General features: G+C 34.5%; 2 protein-coding genes across 2 annotated transcripts; one reads left to right on the forward strand and one right to left on the reverse strand.

Annotated features, from left to right (window-relative positions):
• The first annotated feature begins 1782 nt into the window (after positions 1–1782).
• Positions 1783–4350, forward strand: LOC134231725 (uncharacterized). The gene is made up of 5 exons (XM_062713692.1): positions 1783–1987; positions 2091–2223; positions 2620–2761; positions 2922–3092; positions 3293–4350. The coding sequence occupies exons 1-5, from the start codon at positions 1802–1804 to the stop codon at positions 4008–4010; spliced, it is 1350 nt and encodes a 449-aa protein (XP_062569676.1). The 5' UTR covers positions 1783–1801; the 3' UTR covers positions 4011–4350.
• Positions 4351–6935: 2585 nt separating this feature from the next.
• On the reverse strand, positions 6936–10198 carry LOC134231726 (uncharacterized). The gene is made up of 6 exons (XM_062713693.1): positions 9890–10198; positions 9700–9774; positions 9114–9469; positions 8555–8809; positions 7496–8369; positions 6936–7398 (listed from the first exon to the last, which is right to left on the reverse strand). Exons 1-6 carry the CDS (start codon positions 9921–9923, stop codon positions 7037–7039), a joined length of 1956 nt encoding a protein of 651 aa, XP_062569677.1. The 5' UTR covers positions 9924–10198; the 3' UTR covers positions 6936–7036.
• Between the last annotated feature and the right edge of the window lie 10835 nt (positions 10199–21033).

Here is a 21033-nt window from a genome sequence, read left to right on the forward strand (position 1 = left end):
TCTTGCCACAAAAAATACATTTGTGAAATGTGGAAACACTTGCCTCAACCCTTCAGAAGTTATGGTCAAGGTAACCAATTTTGAAATGTAGGTCAAACTCCAAGGTCAAGGACAAAGGGACAGATTTGGTGGTACCCTAAGAAAGGTCTTGTCACAAGGATGAACTATGTAAAGTATGAATGCACTAACCCTAATCCTTTTAAAGATACAGTCAAGGTTTGCTTTTTAAAAGTGGGTCAAACTCCAAGGTCAAGGTCAAAGGGTCAAAGTTCTTGGTATCCTATGAATGGTCTTCTCAAAATGATTACATATATGTAAGTATGAAAACACTATTCTTTACCGTTCAAAAGTTATGGCCAAGGTTAAAGTTTTTTTTTCACAAGGATGGAAATCTCCAGGGTCATGGTCAAAATTTCATAGTTGTTGGTATTCAATGAATGTTCTTAGCTTTCAACAAAAAATATATATGTGAAGTATAAATGTCCTGGTATTTACTGTTCAAAAGATTTGGATAAAGAATAAGTTTGGATTTTTTGTGTATAAGTGAGTCAAACTTTAAGGTCAAGGTAAAATTTGGTGATACTCAGAGAAAGGTCTTGTTACAAGGAATACACGTGTGAAATATGAAAGTCATAGCTCCACTAAATCAAAAGTTATGGGCAAGGTTAAAGTTTCTGCAGATAAACAGACAAACATAGGGACAGCTAGACAGACAGACGGACACGACAAAAATTATATACCCCCGAAACTTCGTTTACGGGGGCATTAAATTATCTATTATATAGTAAATAGTGGTAAAATGTAAGTAAAGACCAAGAAATGTTATTACTTATATACGCAAATTTAAGTAAATATAAATTACTAAGTAAAACTTTTTAGTGTGTAAGTAAAACAATTCTTTAAAATACAAAAATCAAGTAAAACATTTGAATCTAGTAATTGACATATATTTCAGTAATTGATTTTAAATTTTAAGTAAATGCTTAGTAATTATCTATTACTTATCTTTGTTATTTCAAGTAAAAAATGACTACAAAGTAAAACTTTTTTAAGAGTGCTGGTATTTCGTCAAGAATCCCGGAGGTATGCATTAGTTTTGAAATTCCTGAATGCAGAATAAATATTGACTACTCTTTTTATATGTATCAGGAAAAAAAATTACTGAAAGATTTTAGTGTTTAGTCCATATACGTATGCGTTATGCAATCCATATCACATGAAACCTGGATACGAATTCAAGTTTTGTTGAACTTGAATATGTTGATTTTCAATTTTATTTCTTTAATTTTATTCATTAAAAAATTGTGTTTGTTCAACTCTCCTGTGATATAAATGGAATAATTGTAGTTTCTTTCATGTTATTATTTCAAACGAGACAGTGGGGATACATCGACATTTGCATTAGGATAGATGTACATACACCCCCTAATGATATTGACAATGTACGCATTTCTTTTTTTTTTTGGGAGAGGGCTACAACTCCTTAGGATCTCTATAGTGGCGCAAACGCGGGAGTGATTCACTCCCGCAACATTTCAGGGTATTCTAACTATTTACTGACTTTAAATCCATAAACAAAAATCGTATTTTATGTTTCTTACTCTACCTTTCACTGTACAATCTACAACTTGCCATATATTAGGCTCTATCCTACTGTTTTCAACAATTACAAAAATACTCCAGTTTCTCGATTCATATTGTCCGCCATATTTGCTGTACTGAAGCTGAACTTCCGGCTGTCAATTTTAACAGCTTATTTGCATATGCCCATATATGGTAGTGTTGACATATACGCACGAGAATGGAGCCTGCAGAGGAGAAAGCGCTTTTGTCGACATTGGAAAGATTTAAGTTTGATATTACGTTGAAGGAGGAGCAGAAAAATGTTATATTTAATATTTTAAAGAAGAAAGATGTTTTCGCTTTGCTGCCAACAGGATTTGGGAAATCCATGACTTACATTTTGGTACCCTTGATTGCTGACGAGGTAAGTCAAAGCGGGCATCTCGCGGATTATATATTTTTCGGTGTTTTTATTTTTATTTATTTCGGAGTGTTTACATGTAAATAACAGATTATAAATGTTTTAGCTCATGGGAGGTGCGCCAAGACACACAGCTTTAGTAATATCGCCTCTGAGAGCGCTGATGAGGGACCAGGTTGAATTTCTGGAGCAGCACAACGTGAGTGCAGTTGCGTTGATGGATGACACTAAAAACCAAGGTGATTATGATTGTTCCATATGCATGAAAAAAAATTAAGCCCCTTCGTAAAAAAACAAAAAAAAAAAAACAAAACAAAACAAAACAAAAACAAAAACTATATATAAGATAAGAAAAAAATATGTGTAAATCAAGATGGAGATAAGGAGGATTTTTAAGGGGCCCTAATCATTTAATGAAGTCATGTGTTTTAATCAATATTAATTAACTAAATTAAGCAATAATCCTAGTATAAAATAAAATCAATGTACTTAATAAAGATCCTAGCCAGAGTAAGTCTGTGGGTATGAGCAGAAAATTATCACAACTGTAATGGGACTGTGAACACTGACCTGTTTCAGATAAACAGAGTTTACACATGTTACATTTTAAATTTCTTATTATTTTGCCTAAACAGACATCATCGACAAGCATTATAGTGTCATCTATGCATCACCAGAGGCAGCAATACACCAGAGATGGAGAAAGGTTTTGAGAGATAACCTAAAGCCAAAAGTCTGTGTGCTAGTGTTTGATGAGGCACATTGTATTTCATCATGGTAATTGATTTTATCAACATTTATCCATTATAATTGTTATGCATTGCTTTTTTTGTTTATAAGGACTGAAAACTAGATAGACCATATTAACATCATTGTAATTTCATTTTGATGCAGTATATGTCATTGAACTTGTTAAATGTCAATCAACTTTATTTAGGGGACTGGACTTCAGACCAGCGTATAGACAGGTTTGCAGTTTACAAAGCATAATAAACACCAGCACCCTTGTTCTAACTGCAACAGCAACAAGAAAGATCCAGGAGGACATTTATGAGACCCTCGGGTTTCAAACAGAATCAACGAAAGTAATTGCAGTCCTGCCAGATAGGTACCTTTTGAATCTAATTTCATTTTCTTAATGTGGAATATATGCTTTAAATATTGAAATAAAATATTTAACTGTATTACAAAAAGATAAGAATTACATGTACAGGTACTTTAAAGAAAGAGAAATATAATGGAAGTGAATTATGTCGGTGTGTACGTAGCTTGTATCTGAATTTTTCAAACTACTTTCTATTTATACAGGCCAAACATTTTCTTAAATGTTAAGAATTCGTCGGAAAAGTATGAGGAAGAACTGGCATGGATTGTGACGCACATCAAGAGTAAGGAAAGCCAGAAGAAAATTCTTCTCTACGTCAGGTCCATCAATATTTGCTACAACATTTATTTGTGGTTGATATCTTCCATTGAGGACAGATTTTTTGTGCACAGTTCTCCATCACTAGAAAATAGAAGAGTTGAGATGTTTCATGCCAACACCGACCCAATGAGCAAAGAGAGAATTTTAAATGAATTTACGAAGCCAACTGGAAATGTGCAGGTCCTGATTTCAACAGTGGCATTTGGTATGGGCATAAACATTCCTGATGTAGACATTGTTGTGCATTGGGGACTCCCTACTTCCTGTCTAAGTTACTGGCAGGAAGTTGGGCGTTGTGCAAGGGACGGGAGGGCTGGACAAGCTGTATGTTATGGTTTCAAGAGAAGTGTTTCCAAATGCGAAGAGGAAATGAAAGACCTAATGAAACTTGAACTGTGTGTACGTGTGTCAGTGCTTAAGAATTTCAATCTGCTTGGAATGCAGTCAAGGGATTTAGAAATTCTAAAGCAGAGCATCAATTGCCAGGGTGATTGTGACAGAATCTGCTCATGCAAAAAATGCAAATGTTGCACTGTGTGTAGTACCCACTGCAGCTGCCCCCAACGCACCAAGGACCATCTACAGTCATTCCTGATGTAGTATCATGTATCATAATGAATGTATGTAAATGAAGTGTCTCTGGCCACCTAGACAGGGAATTAAAACTCGTTATTGAAGTTCGTACTGTAATTATGCTGCAATTGTTCATATTCAAAGATAGTTCTTGGTTAAACTTGTTATTACTGTTTTAACTTTCTCTGTAAAATACTGCTATTTAAGATTAAGCTATTGAATGAAATTGCATAAATTTTTATATTTTTCATTTGAATGACATATCTTGAAATTTAATGCAAGACCTGGCATGTACATTTTAACTGCAAGCAAATTATTTCCCAAACTGTATGTCAGTATAATATTAAAATCTGTTCTATAATCTGGCCTTTAGCTCTTTTCCCCCTGTTGCCACCATTTGACGCATTTGCGATTTCCCTAGAGTGTTTATCTGGCTGCCCCCTGAAGCCATTTTGACTGACTTGAAATGACTGACCATTACATTTAGAACATGCTAATTAAGTACCTAAACATCATCAAAGTGTCACATATTATATATCAATGTTTGGGGAATGGATTGAACTGTAGTATTGTCATATAATTTTCTAAGAATAATTAATCTACAATTAACAATATATAGGTGAAACCAGGTAAAATGAATTTTTCACAACTAATCTTCATATTATCCTTTCTATGAAAGAAATTTTCTAAAAAATATACCAGTAAACTTAAAACATAATACCAAACCAATTAAAAGGCTCATTATTTTTTGTTTAATTAATATTAATTAAGATAGATTAATAATGATAGGTAATTATCTTAGACTTGAGCCAACTAAACTTCACAATCATGTTCAAGCAGGCATGTTTATAAATATTTTATATATTTAGTTGACCACTTCTTGCATAAGTCTTGGGGAAAATAAATTAATACATGCCCAGATGAAAAAAAAATGCTGAAAGTAGATTATTTAGTACTCATAAAACACATGGGAAATCTGTGGCCGCCATTGTAGTTCTTGTTAAAGATTCTATGATGTTCTTCCTCTAATTTTCATTGTAAAATTTTATTTCTATTAAATTCAACTTTAGAACTGATGTAAAAACATTGTGAATGCTAATGCAATCCAAGGTATGTTACATAAAATGCAATATCAAGGCTGAATTTTGCTTGTGACAAGGTCCAATTTCTTCTTGTAAACAGACTGGGTGCCATTGTTTTCACACAGGTAAATCTCAAGTGAATTCACACCAAGCTGTGACTTCACTAATTATAGTAACATTACCTAATGTGTAATACACATGATTGGCTATCATTTAGAGCTGAATTTACTTAGAAACAGGGGAAATCACAGAGCTAAATTAGGGTTGTTGTGTGTATATATGCGTCAAATGGTGGCATCAGGGAAATGAGGCATAGCGTCAAATGGTGGCATCAGGGGGTAAAGGATGTAATGCATTAGGGGGAAAAGAGTTAGACCATAAACAGAGAATATTTATAAGTTGTTTAAGAATACATGTACATGTAGTTAAGTAATGAACATGGAAAAACATATTAAAAGCTAACTGCAGTAATGTTGTAAAGTATCCCAAATAAAATTATATGTGAATTTTAAGTATAAAATTTTACCATGTTGTGTTCTCTTGATGAGATAATCGGTAGACAAGATAAAAAAGCTGTATATTAAAGCTAACCATGAAACACATCACTTGCAGGGAGTTAAGTTTTTTATTTCTACTGTTAGTCGAGGAGGAAAGACAAATAAACTTTTTACCTTTTAGGCCATATAATAGAAACTTAGTTTGATGTACTCTGACCCACAATTTTGAAGGTGGATAAGTAATTGTTTGGTGCTAACGGACAAATTGATTTTCGCCACAAGAAATCCACATACTTGGAAATTTATTGATATGTTCACAATACACTGGACAATACAGATTTATTGTTTGCTCTAAAATAATTCATTGAAAAATCCTTGTGAAGTTACAGTGTATTCATTTTTAAAATGAACTAATGTCTGTTTCTGTGAAAATTAAAGAAAATGTATGGATTGGATAGGGGGTTTCGACAGGGGGTTTTGACTGGTCGGTCAAGGTACATCAAACAAATCATATTTTATTGTTGGTCTTTGTTCCCGAACTATTACCCCCCGCCATATTTTAATGACTGCACATTGTTGTCAATGACAAGTCTCCAAGGCCATCTTAAGAAAAATTGTTTGCTCTTTCACGACTTGGTCTGAAAATATTGGTTCGAAGTGAGAAATTATATTTTTAAAAATTCAAATTGGATGCTAATTATTTTTTCAATTTATTTTTAAAGAGTACATTTAAAAATGATTTGTTTCTGGAAGTAAAAGAAATTTTGACTGGGGTCCTTTTAAAGCAAGTCAGGGAAAGGGAACCAAACAATTTTTTTTAAAGATGGCTATAGATGGTTTTAATTAATCTGAATTCCTTATACCAAGAATGTCACAGTGACAGTTTGGTTGATATGTTCCAAATCATTCAAAAAAAAAGAACGGACAAGCAACAGATGGATTGATCTTCTCTTTGAGCTAAACACTTGACTGAGCCATTGCTTGGTTAAGACTATGATACAGTTGAACCTTGTTACCTCAAGCTCCATGGGACAAATATAAACTTTTGAGATATCTAACGTTAATAATTAATATACATGTAAAAGAGTAAAAAACAAAGGCAGTTTGGTCTGCCAAATAGATTTTACATAATGCTGGTTTTCAAAATAAGAAGTGTGTATTGAGATAATGAAGTTGAACCATACTTTCTTAACATAAAGGCTAAATACAATGAAAATGAATAATAATTTTCAGGCTAACTAACATTTTTTCAATTTATTTTGATTCAAATGCAAACAACTTTGTCTCTGAAAAATTGGAACTTCATATACTTCTTTCTTTTCCATTGACTTCAGAACATAGACATTACAAACTTGTTAAATTGAATACATGTAGAAATTGCAGTACCAAGTCATTTTAAGCTGCAATGTAAAGACAGTTTGAGAGAATGGAAAATTAAATCATACTAGTTCATTGTGCTAATGACATGTTACAGTCAGTTTCTCTGCATTTGAATGGTAATTTCCCTATGCTTTGCTAATTCTTTCCTCAGTCTGACAAGTCTTTTCTTAAATGCACTGGCTGAGATTTTTTTATACAAAATATGTGTAAAATCTGGGAATGATTTAAATTGTCTCCCTGGAGTTGTTGTAAAAATGTTTTCTGGACTCATCATGGAGACAAAATCTATGATGTCATTTTCCCTGTAATGGGGGCTAGTTGTTTGGATGGTGGGCCTTTGCACAGAAGCTACCTGCTTCTCATAGACTCTGTTAATCACCTTTCCAACACCCACCATCTGGCTATGTCTGGCAATGGTAGCCTCAGTCAGTTGTCCTGCAGCATCTTTGACACTTTCTTCAAATGATGAAAGAAAAAACAAAATGATTAATACATACGTACATACATTAAGATTGTTTTCAATACATATAAATTAATAAAAGCATGTACATACCCTTGTATTCTTTATTAAAGAACTCCATTTGCAGATCCATTTCCAGATTTTTCCCAGGTCCACCATTTGGATTAACAGTTCTATTCCATGTCAGAGAATGTTGAAGTCTGGGACTGACTGCTCCATTTATTGCTGATAAGAGTTGATGACAAACATGGAAGTACTTTGGATGGTTATGCTCATAAAAGTTTAACAAGTCAAACCTCCAATGCATGATAATCCGGTTTCCATCATTTTCTCGAAGTGCATCACGTCGTACTTTTTGGTTCAACCCATGCCACATTAATTTTAAAGCGTAACTTTTTTTATGGTCCGTTAGGTTGTCTGCTACTGTACTTTTCTTTTTCTTTCCTGGTTGGTATTTCCTGCATTCAGTTGAACACCACCAGTCTCCCTCAGGCACACTATCTTCATCAAGACCGATACAGTCTAAATGGAACCATCCCCCAAACATACAATCTTTGTTTGCACAGAATATCATTTCTGGATCTTGATGTTCTGTCCTGCACACACAAAATTCAGTGTCAATTTCTGAGTCTTTGCCATGGTCTTGTAAAATGTGTTTAACGTTTGGCCGGGTTGACAGAAACACCATGTCCACAAGTTTTCCTGACACATCATAAAGGAAGTGCATTTGTTTGTCTTCAGTATCTGGGAAAGAATTGGGGATTTCATCCAACTCCTGCATATTCAGAACATGCATAGCAGCCAGTACAACATATCCATTTGTTGTAAAGTCCAGAAACTCTTCATCATGATTAAATGACTGTTTGACATTACTTGTCACATTACGATGATTGAAATAGTTTTTCAGCTGAAAGAGGGTGCCAACTTCCCTTCCACTGGAGCCTTTATACATCTCATCAAAAATGTCCTAAAATAGTACAAATTCAATAAATTATACAAATTATATACATGTCCTTTACTGGTTAACTTTAAATGGAACAAGAAATAGGCAATAAAAATACAAACCATTTGAAATAATGTGAAATTACTAGCATTTATTCATACAATTATTTCATTTCACTATTTCCACAATTATTTTCTGCTTATAGTTACCTGAAGCAAAAGGCATCGTTTGTGCCATTCCTGTATATTCATTTGTAAGCCTTGCAATTGAGTCCATGCCGTATTTCCATTTATTCTGGCATTCTGGGCATTGTTTCCCCTTTCAACGCTCAGGCCATCTGCATGTAAGACAATGGAGTAAGGTTGTCCATTTGGCTTAAGAGGAAAATACTTGTGATATTCCTCAAGGATGTCGATGGTGTCAGACACTCGACTTTCATCTTTATCCAGAACGCCAATAGGAACCTGCAATTAAATCAATTTATTAATTACGGCAATATTCAAATTACTTTGTTAACGAGGCTAGGGGGTGGTAGCCATTTTTAGACTATTTCAATCTCCTTTAAAAGGAGAACTTAATATAAAGATATACAAAATGATAAAATTTTAAAACTAAAATATATGAAATTTTTCTTTGCCAAATGATAGTTGACAGCTAAATATACCATATCTAAAAAAAAATAAGTTAAATCTGGTGGTTAATATAAGATTAAATTGATGACCCACCAGCCTCCTTAATGCGTTTTAAGTTGAAAAAAAAGAAACTGACCAGTTGACTTTTTGATGCAGAAATCTTTGAGTATCTATGTTGGATATGCCTGTTTACAGCATTGGCCAAAGGTTTGAAGATGGGAATATATTCACACAAAATCCTGTTGACAATTGTGGTTAATTCAAACCGTAGATCAATTTCATCCATCTCTGATGGAAGGTATTTATCCAATGGAATGGACTTGATACTTTCTGGTGAGGGTGGGTCATCATTGAGATGGAGAGTTGGGACTCTGTCAAGGGCGGCATATCCTTGCACCATGTTAAACATCTTGTTTTTGTTGTCTCTGGTTTGATGTCTTACAGTGGTTCTTTGATTTACATTATCAAAACACAATGAAAATCCACATCGACCTGAATATATAAGTTGAACGTTATTTTTTTTCATTTAAAGGCAATAAAATAAAAATATTTCACATTAAATGGAAAATGTGTAACTTAAAACTAGTCCAGAGACCCATGGACTACAAATTTTTAATTGTCCCTGCTGGTAATTTTCTCTTTATTTTCCAATGTAAATGACTGATAATATCTTGCAAAGCATAAGTACATGTACTTTCATTGCAAACACTTGCATGTCTCACCTTCTGGCACTGATGCATCACTAAGGGACATGCTTTCCTCAATATCAGATGTGCTTTTCATGGAACTTAACAACTCTGCAAGAATTCAAAGACATGATATATTACACCATTTATTTATGCTCTTTGTATGAAGATGTGTTCAATATGTCTTTTGACGTAGTCCAAAACAACTCATCACAAGAATATTTACCTTCATCTGAATGAGTCTTTGGTGAATCTTGCATAAGTGCTTGGACATATCCTCTTCTGACAGGTGATTTGTGTTGTCTCTGAGGGGACGATGCTGTCGATGATGGAAATGAATCAACTGAAAGAGTTGCCTCACTGTCAGCATATGGAATTGTATAAGCACCAGAGACTGAACTGTCTGACTGAAGCCCAAGCAAGTAGTCAGCAATGTTTGTTTTCCACTTGAACACTTCAGCATCATAGCTTGTTCTTATGCAATCTAAGTAATTTCTTGTCCCCTTGATACCAATGCATAACCCAAGGTGATTTAGTCTGCTGAACATCTGAAATTTTAAAAGCAATAAATGCTATATTACTAAAAAAATTTATACAACATAATTATGGGAGAAAATTTTGAGAAAAATAATTTAAAACATCAACCTGATCAAAAGCAGGTTTCTTTTCATCATCAAGAATAGCTTTTGCTCAGTAGTGAGGTTATTTGACTCTCTAGTATCAACACAAGTATAAAAATATTGTAATGAAATTCATCTAACCTCTCTTTGACAGCCAGCAAGCCACATTTGAACAGAGTTAAGTTGCTGAAAGTAATTCATCACTTTTGATTTCCTTTGAAATGCAATGATTGAACCAATTGTGCCAATGATTGGTTTTGCAGACAAGGTTGGTTTTGATGCAAGTCCACAAAGATGCACAGATCTTTCTGATGTGAGTGCCCCAGTTAGCACACTACAGAGAATGGGACATGTTCTATGTAGTTCTGTGAACTGCTTTTCCCAGTCAAAGCCACCAATTTCCTCAACAGTCCTTCCACCATTGAATGATGATTGCTCATTTCGGCATAAATTTCTTACTTCAGCTCGAACTGTTTGTTGGGCATAAGTCAAAATGGCTTTCCGAAAACCTGTTCGTGTCTTCAACAGTATAGTTAGGCCTCTTCTGTATTTTCTTTGCCGTATGCAGTTCAGGGCCTTATTCACCTCCATTTCTGGTGGGGTTAACTGGAATGTGTAATTACATAGTCACTGTGACATGCTTACATCACTTTATATACAAATTTGCACTATAATTGGACTAACTTTATTTTGTACCCAATTACTTACAATATAAAGAAAAAAATAAATTCAAATACTTGTATGTAAAAAAGAAATATCAAACCTCATTGGATACCCATGAGTGATCTTTGCTAAGATAAATAACCATTGGTTATCCGATGAGTGAATCAAGATCTTAAAAGTTTGGGATTCGATTACATTGTACAAGCTTTACATTGAACATGCTATTGGCTTCTGTCCTTGATTTATTTCTATGACATAAAATTGACATATATCATGTATATTATTTAGATTAGATATCAGCAACATATGAATTATCAAATGTGAATCAGTCATCACATTGGGTCTTTCTGAAAGGGGAGGGGCTTGAAGAAAGCTATGTGAAATTATTTTTTGGAATTATGTGGTGGTGGTAGCTGGGGGGGGGGGGTGGTATTGAACTGTTGTTCTTGCCCATGAAGATTCCTAGACGTAAAAACTTATAAAATTTATATTGATATTTTTGAAAGTTAGAGTTCCCAGAAATTTTTTTTTTTACTGAAATTAAAGGTTTTTCAATTATCATGGATACATATCTTGTTATTCAAAAAAAAACCTTTACCTGTTTGCTTTTCCCTTTTTTCTTGGGCTGTGTTTCAGTTTCAATTTCTGGCTCCTATTATTTATTCAAAGAAAAAATTATTCATATATTGATAATTTCATGCATAAAAAGTGAGAATAACTACGAAATACAGTTTTGAATAAGGGAGCCTTTCGTTTTCAGTAAATGAAACTTACTTTTCTAGGAGAAGTCACCCTCAGCCTCTTAATTTTGCGGGGGGTTGGCACAGGACTTCTGATTTTTTTAGCTAGGTAGCTTGTCTCTCCATGTTCTCTGATCTTTAACAAGGCTTCTCTCTTTGCCACAGACGATTTTGCCATAGAGACAATTGCCCAAGAACATGCTGCACAAAGAAAATGTCGGCTTTTCTGATGGGGGGTCAATACGACATCAAACTCTTCCTCTATCAAATCTTGCAGCGTTCTGTTTACCTTATTTATAACGGCAGTTGACTGTAAACTTTTCCTGCCACCATAAGACTTTCCTTTCTTTGTCGGGAATGTTTTCCCACAGTTACAACACTGACAATTTCTCGATTCCATCTTGGTAAACTACATTTTCGCGCCGATTGTCAACAATGTTTAGATTTTTTCAGTGCGCTCTCCAAATATGGAAACGCTCCGCCTCTTCCGGTAAACGAGATCTCGCGATAACAAACATGGAGATGCAGGTGAAGAATCTGAGTCGCTGTACAAGGTTTTTAACGAAAGGCATCTTTATTTGACCTAACCAAGTTCAGATTCGGTACTTTTTAGAGTTTTAATAACATATACAACTAATAAATGTATTTTTTATCGTCTGTGCGTCAAATATATTTGCACCATTAAGGAGATGCGATGGAATTGTAGCCCTCTCCAGAAAAATATCAGATTAAAAATAATGAGAATTTCGGCAATGTAAAATAAAATTTTCAGAATAAAAGAAAATTCTGCGCTTTGATAAAAAATACAATTTATTGTATATGAAATGAAATGAAATAAACATTAAGGGATGGTATTTTATGTCTTGCTTTTTACGGAGTTTAATCGTGTTAATTAAAAAAATACTTATTGATTGAGTATGGTACGCACAATCACAGCCAAGCCCCATATCCCAATTTTCTTTCATGATTGATATACATCGGGATCGTTTTACTCGTCGTTTTGACGCTTTATTTTTGACGTTTAAATTTGACGTCACGTCAAACGTTCAATTGAAATCGCAAGAGTTATCTCCCCCAGTGTGTTGTACGTCTTTAAACCCCCATAGATCCGCAAATAACATGTAGGTTGTACACTTACATTTTCAACTGTTACTATTTTTGATATATCATATAGCCATAATTTAATAACGATAAAAGAAAAAGTTGGGATGTGGGCGGGATTCATAAACTTGTGCCTTTCAATGAACATGTTGGGGAAAAGAGCTATACATATTGTTAAGAAAATAAGCTGTTCAAGACCTTCTTGCCCCCCCCCCCCCCCCCCCCTTCCCGGTTTCTTTGTGGTTTGCCAGGTAACTACATAAATTCATGCATTGGTTCCCGAGAGGGGTAGATTTAGAATTTTATATATTTTTTGAGGGATTACATTGCATATCGCACCTTCAAGTTTCTTTTCATAGAATAAGGTGGATAGATCTTCCAAAATCACTACGCTCTGCATGGGGACTGTCTAACTTTGATCACGTGACCTGGGTTATAAGGTCAGATTGAAATTGCCATTTTGTCAATATCGGTCACTATTAATATATTGTCATTGCTTCTGAATTGCATCTACTCAGCGCTTTCTCTGCATTCTTCAAGACATCTTGCACAGAAGAAGATTTCTTCTGGGCGAGGTAAGTTTATATTGAAGTAGTTATATTCATCAGTTTATTACTTTATAGGGGTTATTGTGGAAAACAATTCTCGCAGTGAGTAGTCGAACATTCTTGACGCCATTGTTGGCCTGCAGCAAAACAGAGATTAGCTAGACTGGTAATAATTTAACACTTGGAAATACTTGTTCGCATATATGCACGTGTATATTAGGTACCATTTGTCACATTTTTTAGTTTTAATGTGAATCTCAGGGATCACTCTGGATTTTAATGTTGATGGGCCAATGGCCCATCAACATTAAAATCCATGGGCCATACGCCGGGGGTATGGGGGCCGCGTTAGGCCCCCATTGGGGTCCAGGGGCAACGCCCCGGTAGGGGGACTAGGGGGGCGAAGCCCCCCGGGAAAAATTGATTTTCCATGCTATTTTATGACGAATTTCAAGTAAATATGATGGGTCTTTGAGGGTTTTTAAATGCCATATTTGAAACAACCAATTTAATTTTATTAAAATAAAATGAATAATATTATAAATATAAAAGATTTTTTTTAAATTTCATCTCAGTACTGAAAAATGTCATATTGGAGAGTTAATTCCTCGCCCCTTGGATTTTATCGATTTAGTTCTCGAAGGTGGTTGAAGAGCTAAACTATAAAGGATGCAAACTTACATGCACATTTATCTATTGAATATACCTGGGACAGTTGCAAATTAAATTTGGATCAAATGGTAGGGACTGGTTTTGTATGCAAAGAACTCGGAGCAAAATAGGCAAAAAACTTAAATGAGAAAATTTTTATTTGTTTGCAACACAATATTAGTCCCATCTGATCAAATTCCAACCACGGATGCAAAGTTAGCCACTTGGACTGGAAAAAGACGACCATCGTTGCCGTTGACATCAGGAGTCTTCTTAATCAAAGACCTCTGCCGAGTCTGGGAATTAAAAAGTTTCCGTCGTTTTATTTGTAAAACAAACGAAAGCTTTCGTTGTTTTGGGTCAGTTGGGCCCAATACCGATCCTCGCTTTGGAGGCATTTCGGTCAAGTGTTTGGATACACAATGAGTAACTTGTACTTCTTTTGTTTCGAAATAAATAATCAAAGTTATAAGAAATACAAGTTTGGCTTTCCAGAAAGCCTGAAATGTCATCTCTTTGGCTTCATTAATGTCACAGAATAAAAAGTAGAGTGTAATTTTTTCTCAACTATTACAGATTTTTCTATTCTTCTCGGGAAGGGGAGTGGCAGCTTACCTGAACAATTTTAGATTAGGAAAAAGGACAGTGATCAAAATCTTATGCTGTGGATGAGAAGGGAATATTTTGATTTTTTTTTTTCGAAAAACAAATTCATTTTATTAAGTACATGACTATACTCGAACAAAAAGTGTGGATAAGGGAGGGGTAGGCATTGAACAATTACAGCAGTAAAAAGTTAAAAGGGCTGGTATACAGACTTGTAGATCTGATTTTCTAAAATTGTTTAAATAATATCACGATTAATATGTTGCTATAGCATTTTACACTGCATGAAATATACTAAAATAATATTTCAAAGTCTCTTTTATCTGTAAATTCAAAACTACGAACTTTGAGACAAGTTTCATTGACATATATCCAAGCACTTTCACAAGGAGCTTATTCCATGATAGAGATAACTCTTTATGACAAAAGTGTGCATTATCCCTTTATACATTTGTCAAATTGAAGAGTTTTTGTGCAATTTTGCCCAGTAAGCCATGCTATAATTGAATTTTACATCGCATTTCCATTTCCTTTTAATAATCATAAATCTATTTTTAATGTAAAAAAAATGTTTATGTCCCACTATGCAGTATTTGTAAAATTTGTATAAATAAAAAAAAAAATCACAAGAATTACTCGGGTAAAATCTTAGCCTTCCTTTTGACGTTACATATTGCATGTATTTCGCTGCTTCTTACTCCATGTACTCTGACAGCGGACAGAAGCGTTAATTTAATTATAATCAACTCCAAACCCTTTCCAAACATTTCAATTTAACTAAATTTCCATTCCTTAAAGTGATATGGTCGTCAAACCCCTTTGGTTTTAAAGGAGGAGATGAACTAAACTTACATCAAATAGTTTACTATTCAAAGTCGACTTTTAACAGCACTGGTGGATTTAGAGGGTACCGTGCCCAGACTCACAGTTTTCTTTTTTGTCCAAAATATACATAATATTTAATTAAATCATTTTTTGCATGGCTTTGGGCCCCTACCCAACGTTCACATGCTTTTAAGCATAAGTAAGTAATAACATTTAAATGCTATCAGCTAAAATCAAGCAGTTACAAATTATCAGAGAAAAGTTCTCATTTGCCAACCCCGAACTTACGGCTGTTTTCGTAATATGCAGTATTCACATGCAGTGCGTATATTTTTTTGTGTTTTAGTAAACTTTATCTGCATTCTAAACATGTAAACTATTATGTATTATAATTTGGTCTTCATTTCAATAATATAGGAGGGGTGAATGAAAGATGTTTTTAACATTTATGCAATTAAAACTGCATAAAGAAAATGATTGCAAGTTTTTTAATCATGGTAAATCCTTAAAAAGAATAGATAATACATGCAAGAAAATACTCATAATCATTCTTTGTCATCTTTCATTCAATGTCTGTAGTTTTTTAATAGACATTAATGTATCCGCTTATAACTTGTGCTTTTAATTTCTCAATGAATTTGATTTTATATTCAAACTTGTATTATTTTAAAAAAAAAATGACACCGCGTTATAGAATGACTAAATGTAGCAAAAAATTGAAGTTTTCACCATCAATTCCTATTAGTCAGTAATGCGATTACTTATGTGAATGTTTTTATTTGATGTTGTTTTTCTGTGAATTCTTGTATCCACGCCTCGGCTGCAAAAGATCTTTACACACGCGCTGACCTAGTTAGAAGATTCTATCGAGTTCTGGTCATCATTTAGGTAATAGCCAAGAAGACTTTACATTTAAGAACACACAGTGTATATTTTGGAAAACACCAGTATTCAGGCTATTGTGTGTGTTGTTCTCTGTATGATTTCTTTGCAGCTTGTTTTCTTTATAAATAATAAGGCTGATCGCTCGATGTTTACATCTCTATATTTAGAAAATCGCATCATCGCGTCAAACTGAGCGTGATCTGCGGGTGGCCTCGCACTTTTTGAATGTAGCGTAGTGGAGTCAGTCGAGGATTGCAGACTGAAAAATAGCTGCTTACACTGGGACTTCACATCAGAAAATCAAACTTTAATGTGTCATCTCTTGTGAGAGATGACAATAAGCATCGTACTTCTTTTATAAATTTTCCTTGGCTTTCCTCAAATAGGCCTAAACCGAAAGTAGATCACACATATCTAAGCTAGTTCTTCTAAAAGAAAACCAGTTTACGGGCTACTTGGAACTCCTTGTGTAGATTCTCAATTGAGATATTGTAAAACATCGAGGATTCCCGAAGAATTAATGGAAGCTTACACTAGGACTTCACTTCCGGCATACAATCTTAATGTGTCATCTCCCGAGGGAGATGACAATTATTAGGACATATTACTTACTGGTGTATTACTTACATATGTTTATTATTTAAATCATTACATATAATTTTAATACAGGTAACTCTTGATGGCTCGAACTTCGATCTCTCGAAGTTTTTGATCGCTCGAAGTGAGTCCCCGGTCCCGAATTTTTTCCCTATATAACTAAGCAAATTTACTCTTGATTTCTCGAACTCTTGATCTCTCGAAACCCTTGATCTCTCGAAACCCTTGATCTCTCGAAGTAAAATTTCAGTCCCGCTATACATATTCTATTGAAATTCACCCTTGATACCTCGAAGTGGCTTTGTGTATACAAAGTTACATAATTAGCAACTTTACCTGGCCATTTAATGACCGCAAGCAGAAGACGCGGGTCTCGTGAAACGGGATGTTTATTTAGGTGACACTTATTCTGCAAGGGGATAATTGATTTGTAATTAATATCATGGTGTCTATATGCTATCAAAATAATTATCATCGTCTGTATTATGATAATTCAGAAACGTAGTGTCGCTGAGAAATTGTAATTGCAGATTACGAGACGAAACAATTACAATGAACTAATTTTCTTATTTTGAATCGTTTCAAAGTTTAACGAAAAAAGAAAATTCAGAAACAGTCTTGCTGTCAATATGACGACTTTTTAGACAAATACATACAGAATTTCGTTCAATGCACATGTTTGGAAAAGTCGCAATGCTATGTACCATGCGCAACGCTGGTCTATGCCGTTTTCATATAACGAATGAGTAGAATGATATCCATATAAAAAAAAAAATAATAAAAAAAAAACACGAACTGACGATGTACATTTTTTGCTTTACTCGGTCTAATAAATATTCACTTTCAATACGAAAACATATCGTTGTTTTGTAAAAACCACGTGTAAAAGGTTAGAACTGCATGAAAATCATTACATCCGGTATGACTATCTTTGAAACCCGTCAAACAAACCTGGAAAAATCCGGACTCTTGAAAACTCGAACTCTTGATCTCTCGAAGTTTTCCATCGGTCCGGCGGACTTCGAGGTTTCGAGAGTTACCTGTAAATATAATTGATTCAGTATTCGGTAAAAAAATTCTAGTAGCGTAATCTAAACAAAGGAAATATTCCATGTACAACTCCGATTTTCGTCTTGATCAACCAGACGCTCTGCTGGTGTAAACAACATATGCGACTACAAAGAGTCTGATTGAACGAAGTAACAGTATGCTCAGATACGTCATGAATAAAATCGGTCAGCTTTAAAACGGTCCTAAAGTGCACCAAGATAAGAGTTTTGACCCACAGTTTTGCATCTTATAGCGCCGTATCTGTAAGACATGCGCCAGACTGACCCCTTTCTAATTTTTTAGTGCGCCATTTACAAATATTGAGCGCCAATGGCGCAAAGGCGCAGCCCAAAGTGATCCCTGAATCTACAAATTAAATATTGACATGTGTATTGGCATTTTGGGTGAAAATTGAAGGACTTCCGGTGGTGAGTGCACATAGACCCATCCAATCAAAGTAAATAATGAAAGGTCATCCTGGCCTGGCATTATCCATACATATAGATCCACATTTTAAGGGTGTATAGATGTATATAGGGGCCTCATCAAGAACAAAAGTCAAACTTGGAAACTTTGCACTGTATAAATATATAATGTATTAAATTATCACAGACCTATGTACTAGTTAGTATATATGTCCCTGTAATAATGCAGACAAACTGTACAATATGCAGAGATGATTATTTACATACCAACCAGCTGTAATTATTGTTTACCAATATTTTATGTAATATAATAGCGAGCGCAGCGAGCGTCGCGAAGCGACGCTCGTCACTGCGAGCTCTTAAAGCAACGCCTGTGCGAAGAGAAAATTCGGACTACTGCACATTCATTCGATGGAATTTTTTGACGCCGCAATTTCGACCCACAATGCAACACTTGTTTAAGCTACGTTAAAGCTACGTTCTCGTGAGAATAGTAGCAAAAGTTCTACTAATAGTAAACTTGCCCTGATTTAATGGATAAATATTGAAGATAAATATCAAACGAAACATTCTTCATTTATTTTCAGCACTGTTCAGGGTTCTTTGGAGGAAATGAAACTTACATACGACGTCATGTGACGTCAGAGTCTAGACGCATCAAATGTCACGTGAGGTTTGACGTACGAGCCCGATTTAAATTCCAACAAAATAAACATCTGCGCTCGCCATAACGGTCGCACCGTCAACATATTATAAAATTCTCAAATCTGTGTGGTTAATTGTTTTAAGTTGTCAAACATTCCTCTCGAGAATTTTTCACTCATATGGAGATTGGCTTGAGACACCAAATATCAGCCATCGGCCCCTTACATACATGTACTTAGTTAAAAAATACAGTACACATTAAGTTAAGAAGAAAATGAAAAAATAATCGTGCACAGATTTGCATGTATACACTATTGAAGTCGCCCGTGTGGCACATAATGGTTAGAGCGTCTGCTGTAGAGGTGTGGAGTAAGGAGTCAATCCTAACGTCGCGTGTTCAAATCCCATTGTGGGATGGGAGCTGGTCTTTAGATGAGACTGTATTAATTAAGCGAGATCCCCTGTCGCAGTAGGTGCTGGCAAGAAAAAGACCCCTCTCTGCTCAATGGCCCTGTAAGTGCCGAGTATAAGACAAAATTTGCAGCTCTCTACCTGCTAAAGCACGGGTTTCTGGAGACGGAATCCGTGCGTGAGCCGTGTCCAAGCCGCCCGGACTGTTTCGTACTGGACTGTTTACAAACAGGTCTCAATCTGTGTAACATATGGCTCTTCTACTAACTGATTAGACCAGAAGATCTTGACTTATTTGTCCATTGTCCCTCCATCTGTCTGTATGTGTGCCAGTTACCCTGTAAACAGTTTTTCAAAATATGAATTAAATTGACCTGATCCCTCAATTATGGCATAATTAAAATTATATACATGCAACTGTGGACTTAATTTGGTCTAGTAGACCTTCTTAATGAGCTTGACAGTTTTAGATTTGTAGAAGCTTAATATTAGAGAAAATATTCAAAATAGTTTTGCCTGCACATTCTTGTCTGCCACTTTCACAAAGGTGAGGGATTCAGTCATATTAAATCTCATTTGTCTGTCCGTCTGTCTGTCTGTAAGTCTGACAGTTTATCTGTACTCTCCACTTCAAACCTGCATGGTCATATCTTCTGAATGAGAAGGGATGGGGCTTTCATGTCTCACATATGAAAATATGTATATTATTTTTGACAAGAACTCTATGATTTTTTCCCTCATGACTATAATAACTTTGAGGTTTGACCTACTTTTCAAAAAAGAACTTTGATCATGAACTTTCAAATTGAGAAGAGAAGAGGCTTTAACTCATATCAAACCTGTGTGTTGAATGTGACAATTTAAGATCTTTTTTAAATACACCAATTTTTGAACTCATTACCTTGATATTTGAACTTCTTAGAAAAAAAACAACTTAAAATTGTCCATAACATAATATTAAAACTTATATTGTGACAAGACCTTTCTAAATACACTATGATTTTTGACCTTGATCTTGAAGTTTGACCTTCTTTTTAAAATCTTTGATCTTGCCCTTGAACGAGAGGCAACAATTACCTCATTGAAAGAGTACCAAAAGTCTGTAACAGTTGTTTATTTTTTAATCATTATTAAGCTTTTAACAATTTAATCTTGGAAGTTAATCAATATTAAATAGGAAAAATAACAATGACTGGTAGACATTCATGTAAATGCATGACTTATCCAGTATTATCCATCATATTTTTAATATAGTTTAACCTTCCCTTGCTGCATACTGTAGAAGCACAAATTTTTGTGGGCATAAAATTTCATTGATTTGCCATCAGGAATAGTTTCGTTGGGATTTAATTTCGTTGTTTAGAAAATAACCCTATTTAATTTTAAGTCGTAAAAAATTTTGTGTGGGATTTAATTTCGTTGATAATCGTTAACAACGAAATAAACGAAATTAAATCCCCAACGAAAATTTGTGCTTTTACAGTATATATATGCATGATTTTGCTCTGCATTGGTTTGTTGGTATTGTGTGTAATTATAAATAATGAATATTTCTTCAGGATAATTAAAAACATGAAAGAAATATTTAGATTATTAGTGAGTA

This window comes from Saccostrea cucullata, unplaced genomic scaffold (assembly GCF_032062105.1).
Source record: "Saccostrea cucullata isolate Sc308-1 unplaced genomic scaffold, CSIRO_AGI_Scuc_v1 ctg5119, whole genome shotgun sequence".
NCBI lineage: Eukaryota > Metazoa > Mollusca > Bivalvia > Ostreida > Ostreidae > Saccostrea > Saccostrea cuccullata.

Excerpts from the sequence above, each read along its gene's own strand:
- LOC134231725 (XM_062713692.1), top strand. The coding sequence starts at position 1,802 with ATGGAGCCTGCAGAGGAGAAAGCGCTTTTGTCGACATTGGAAAGATTT. Across the intron at positions 2,224-2,619 it reads GGATGACACTAAAAACCAAG|ACATCATCGACAAGCATTAT; the intron begins GTGATTATGATT and ends TTGCCTAAACAG. Across the intron at positions 3,093-3,292 it reads ATTGCAGTCCTGCCAGATAG|GCCAAACATTTTCTTAAATG; the intron begins GTACCTTTTGAA and ends CTATTTATACAG.
- LOC134231726 (XM_062713693.1), bottom strand. The coding sequence starts at position 9,923 with ATGCAAGATTCACCAAAGACTCATTCAGATGAAG. Across the intron at positions 9,775-9,889 it reads AAAGACTCATTCAGATGAAG|AGTTGTTAAGTTCCATGAAA; the intron begins GTAAATATTCTT and ends GAATTCTTGCAG. Across the intron at positions 7,399-7,495 it reads CTTTAATAAAGAATACAAGG|AAAGTGTCAAAGATGCTGCA; the intron begins GTATGTACATGC and ends CATCATTTGAAG.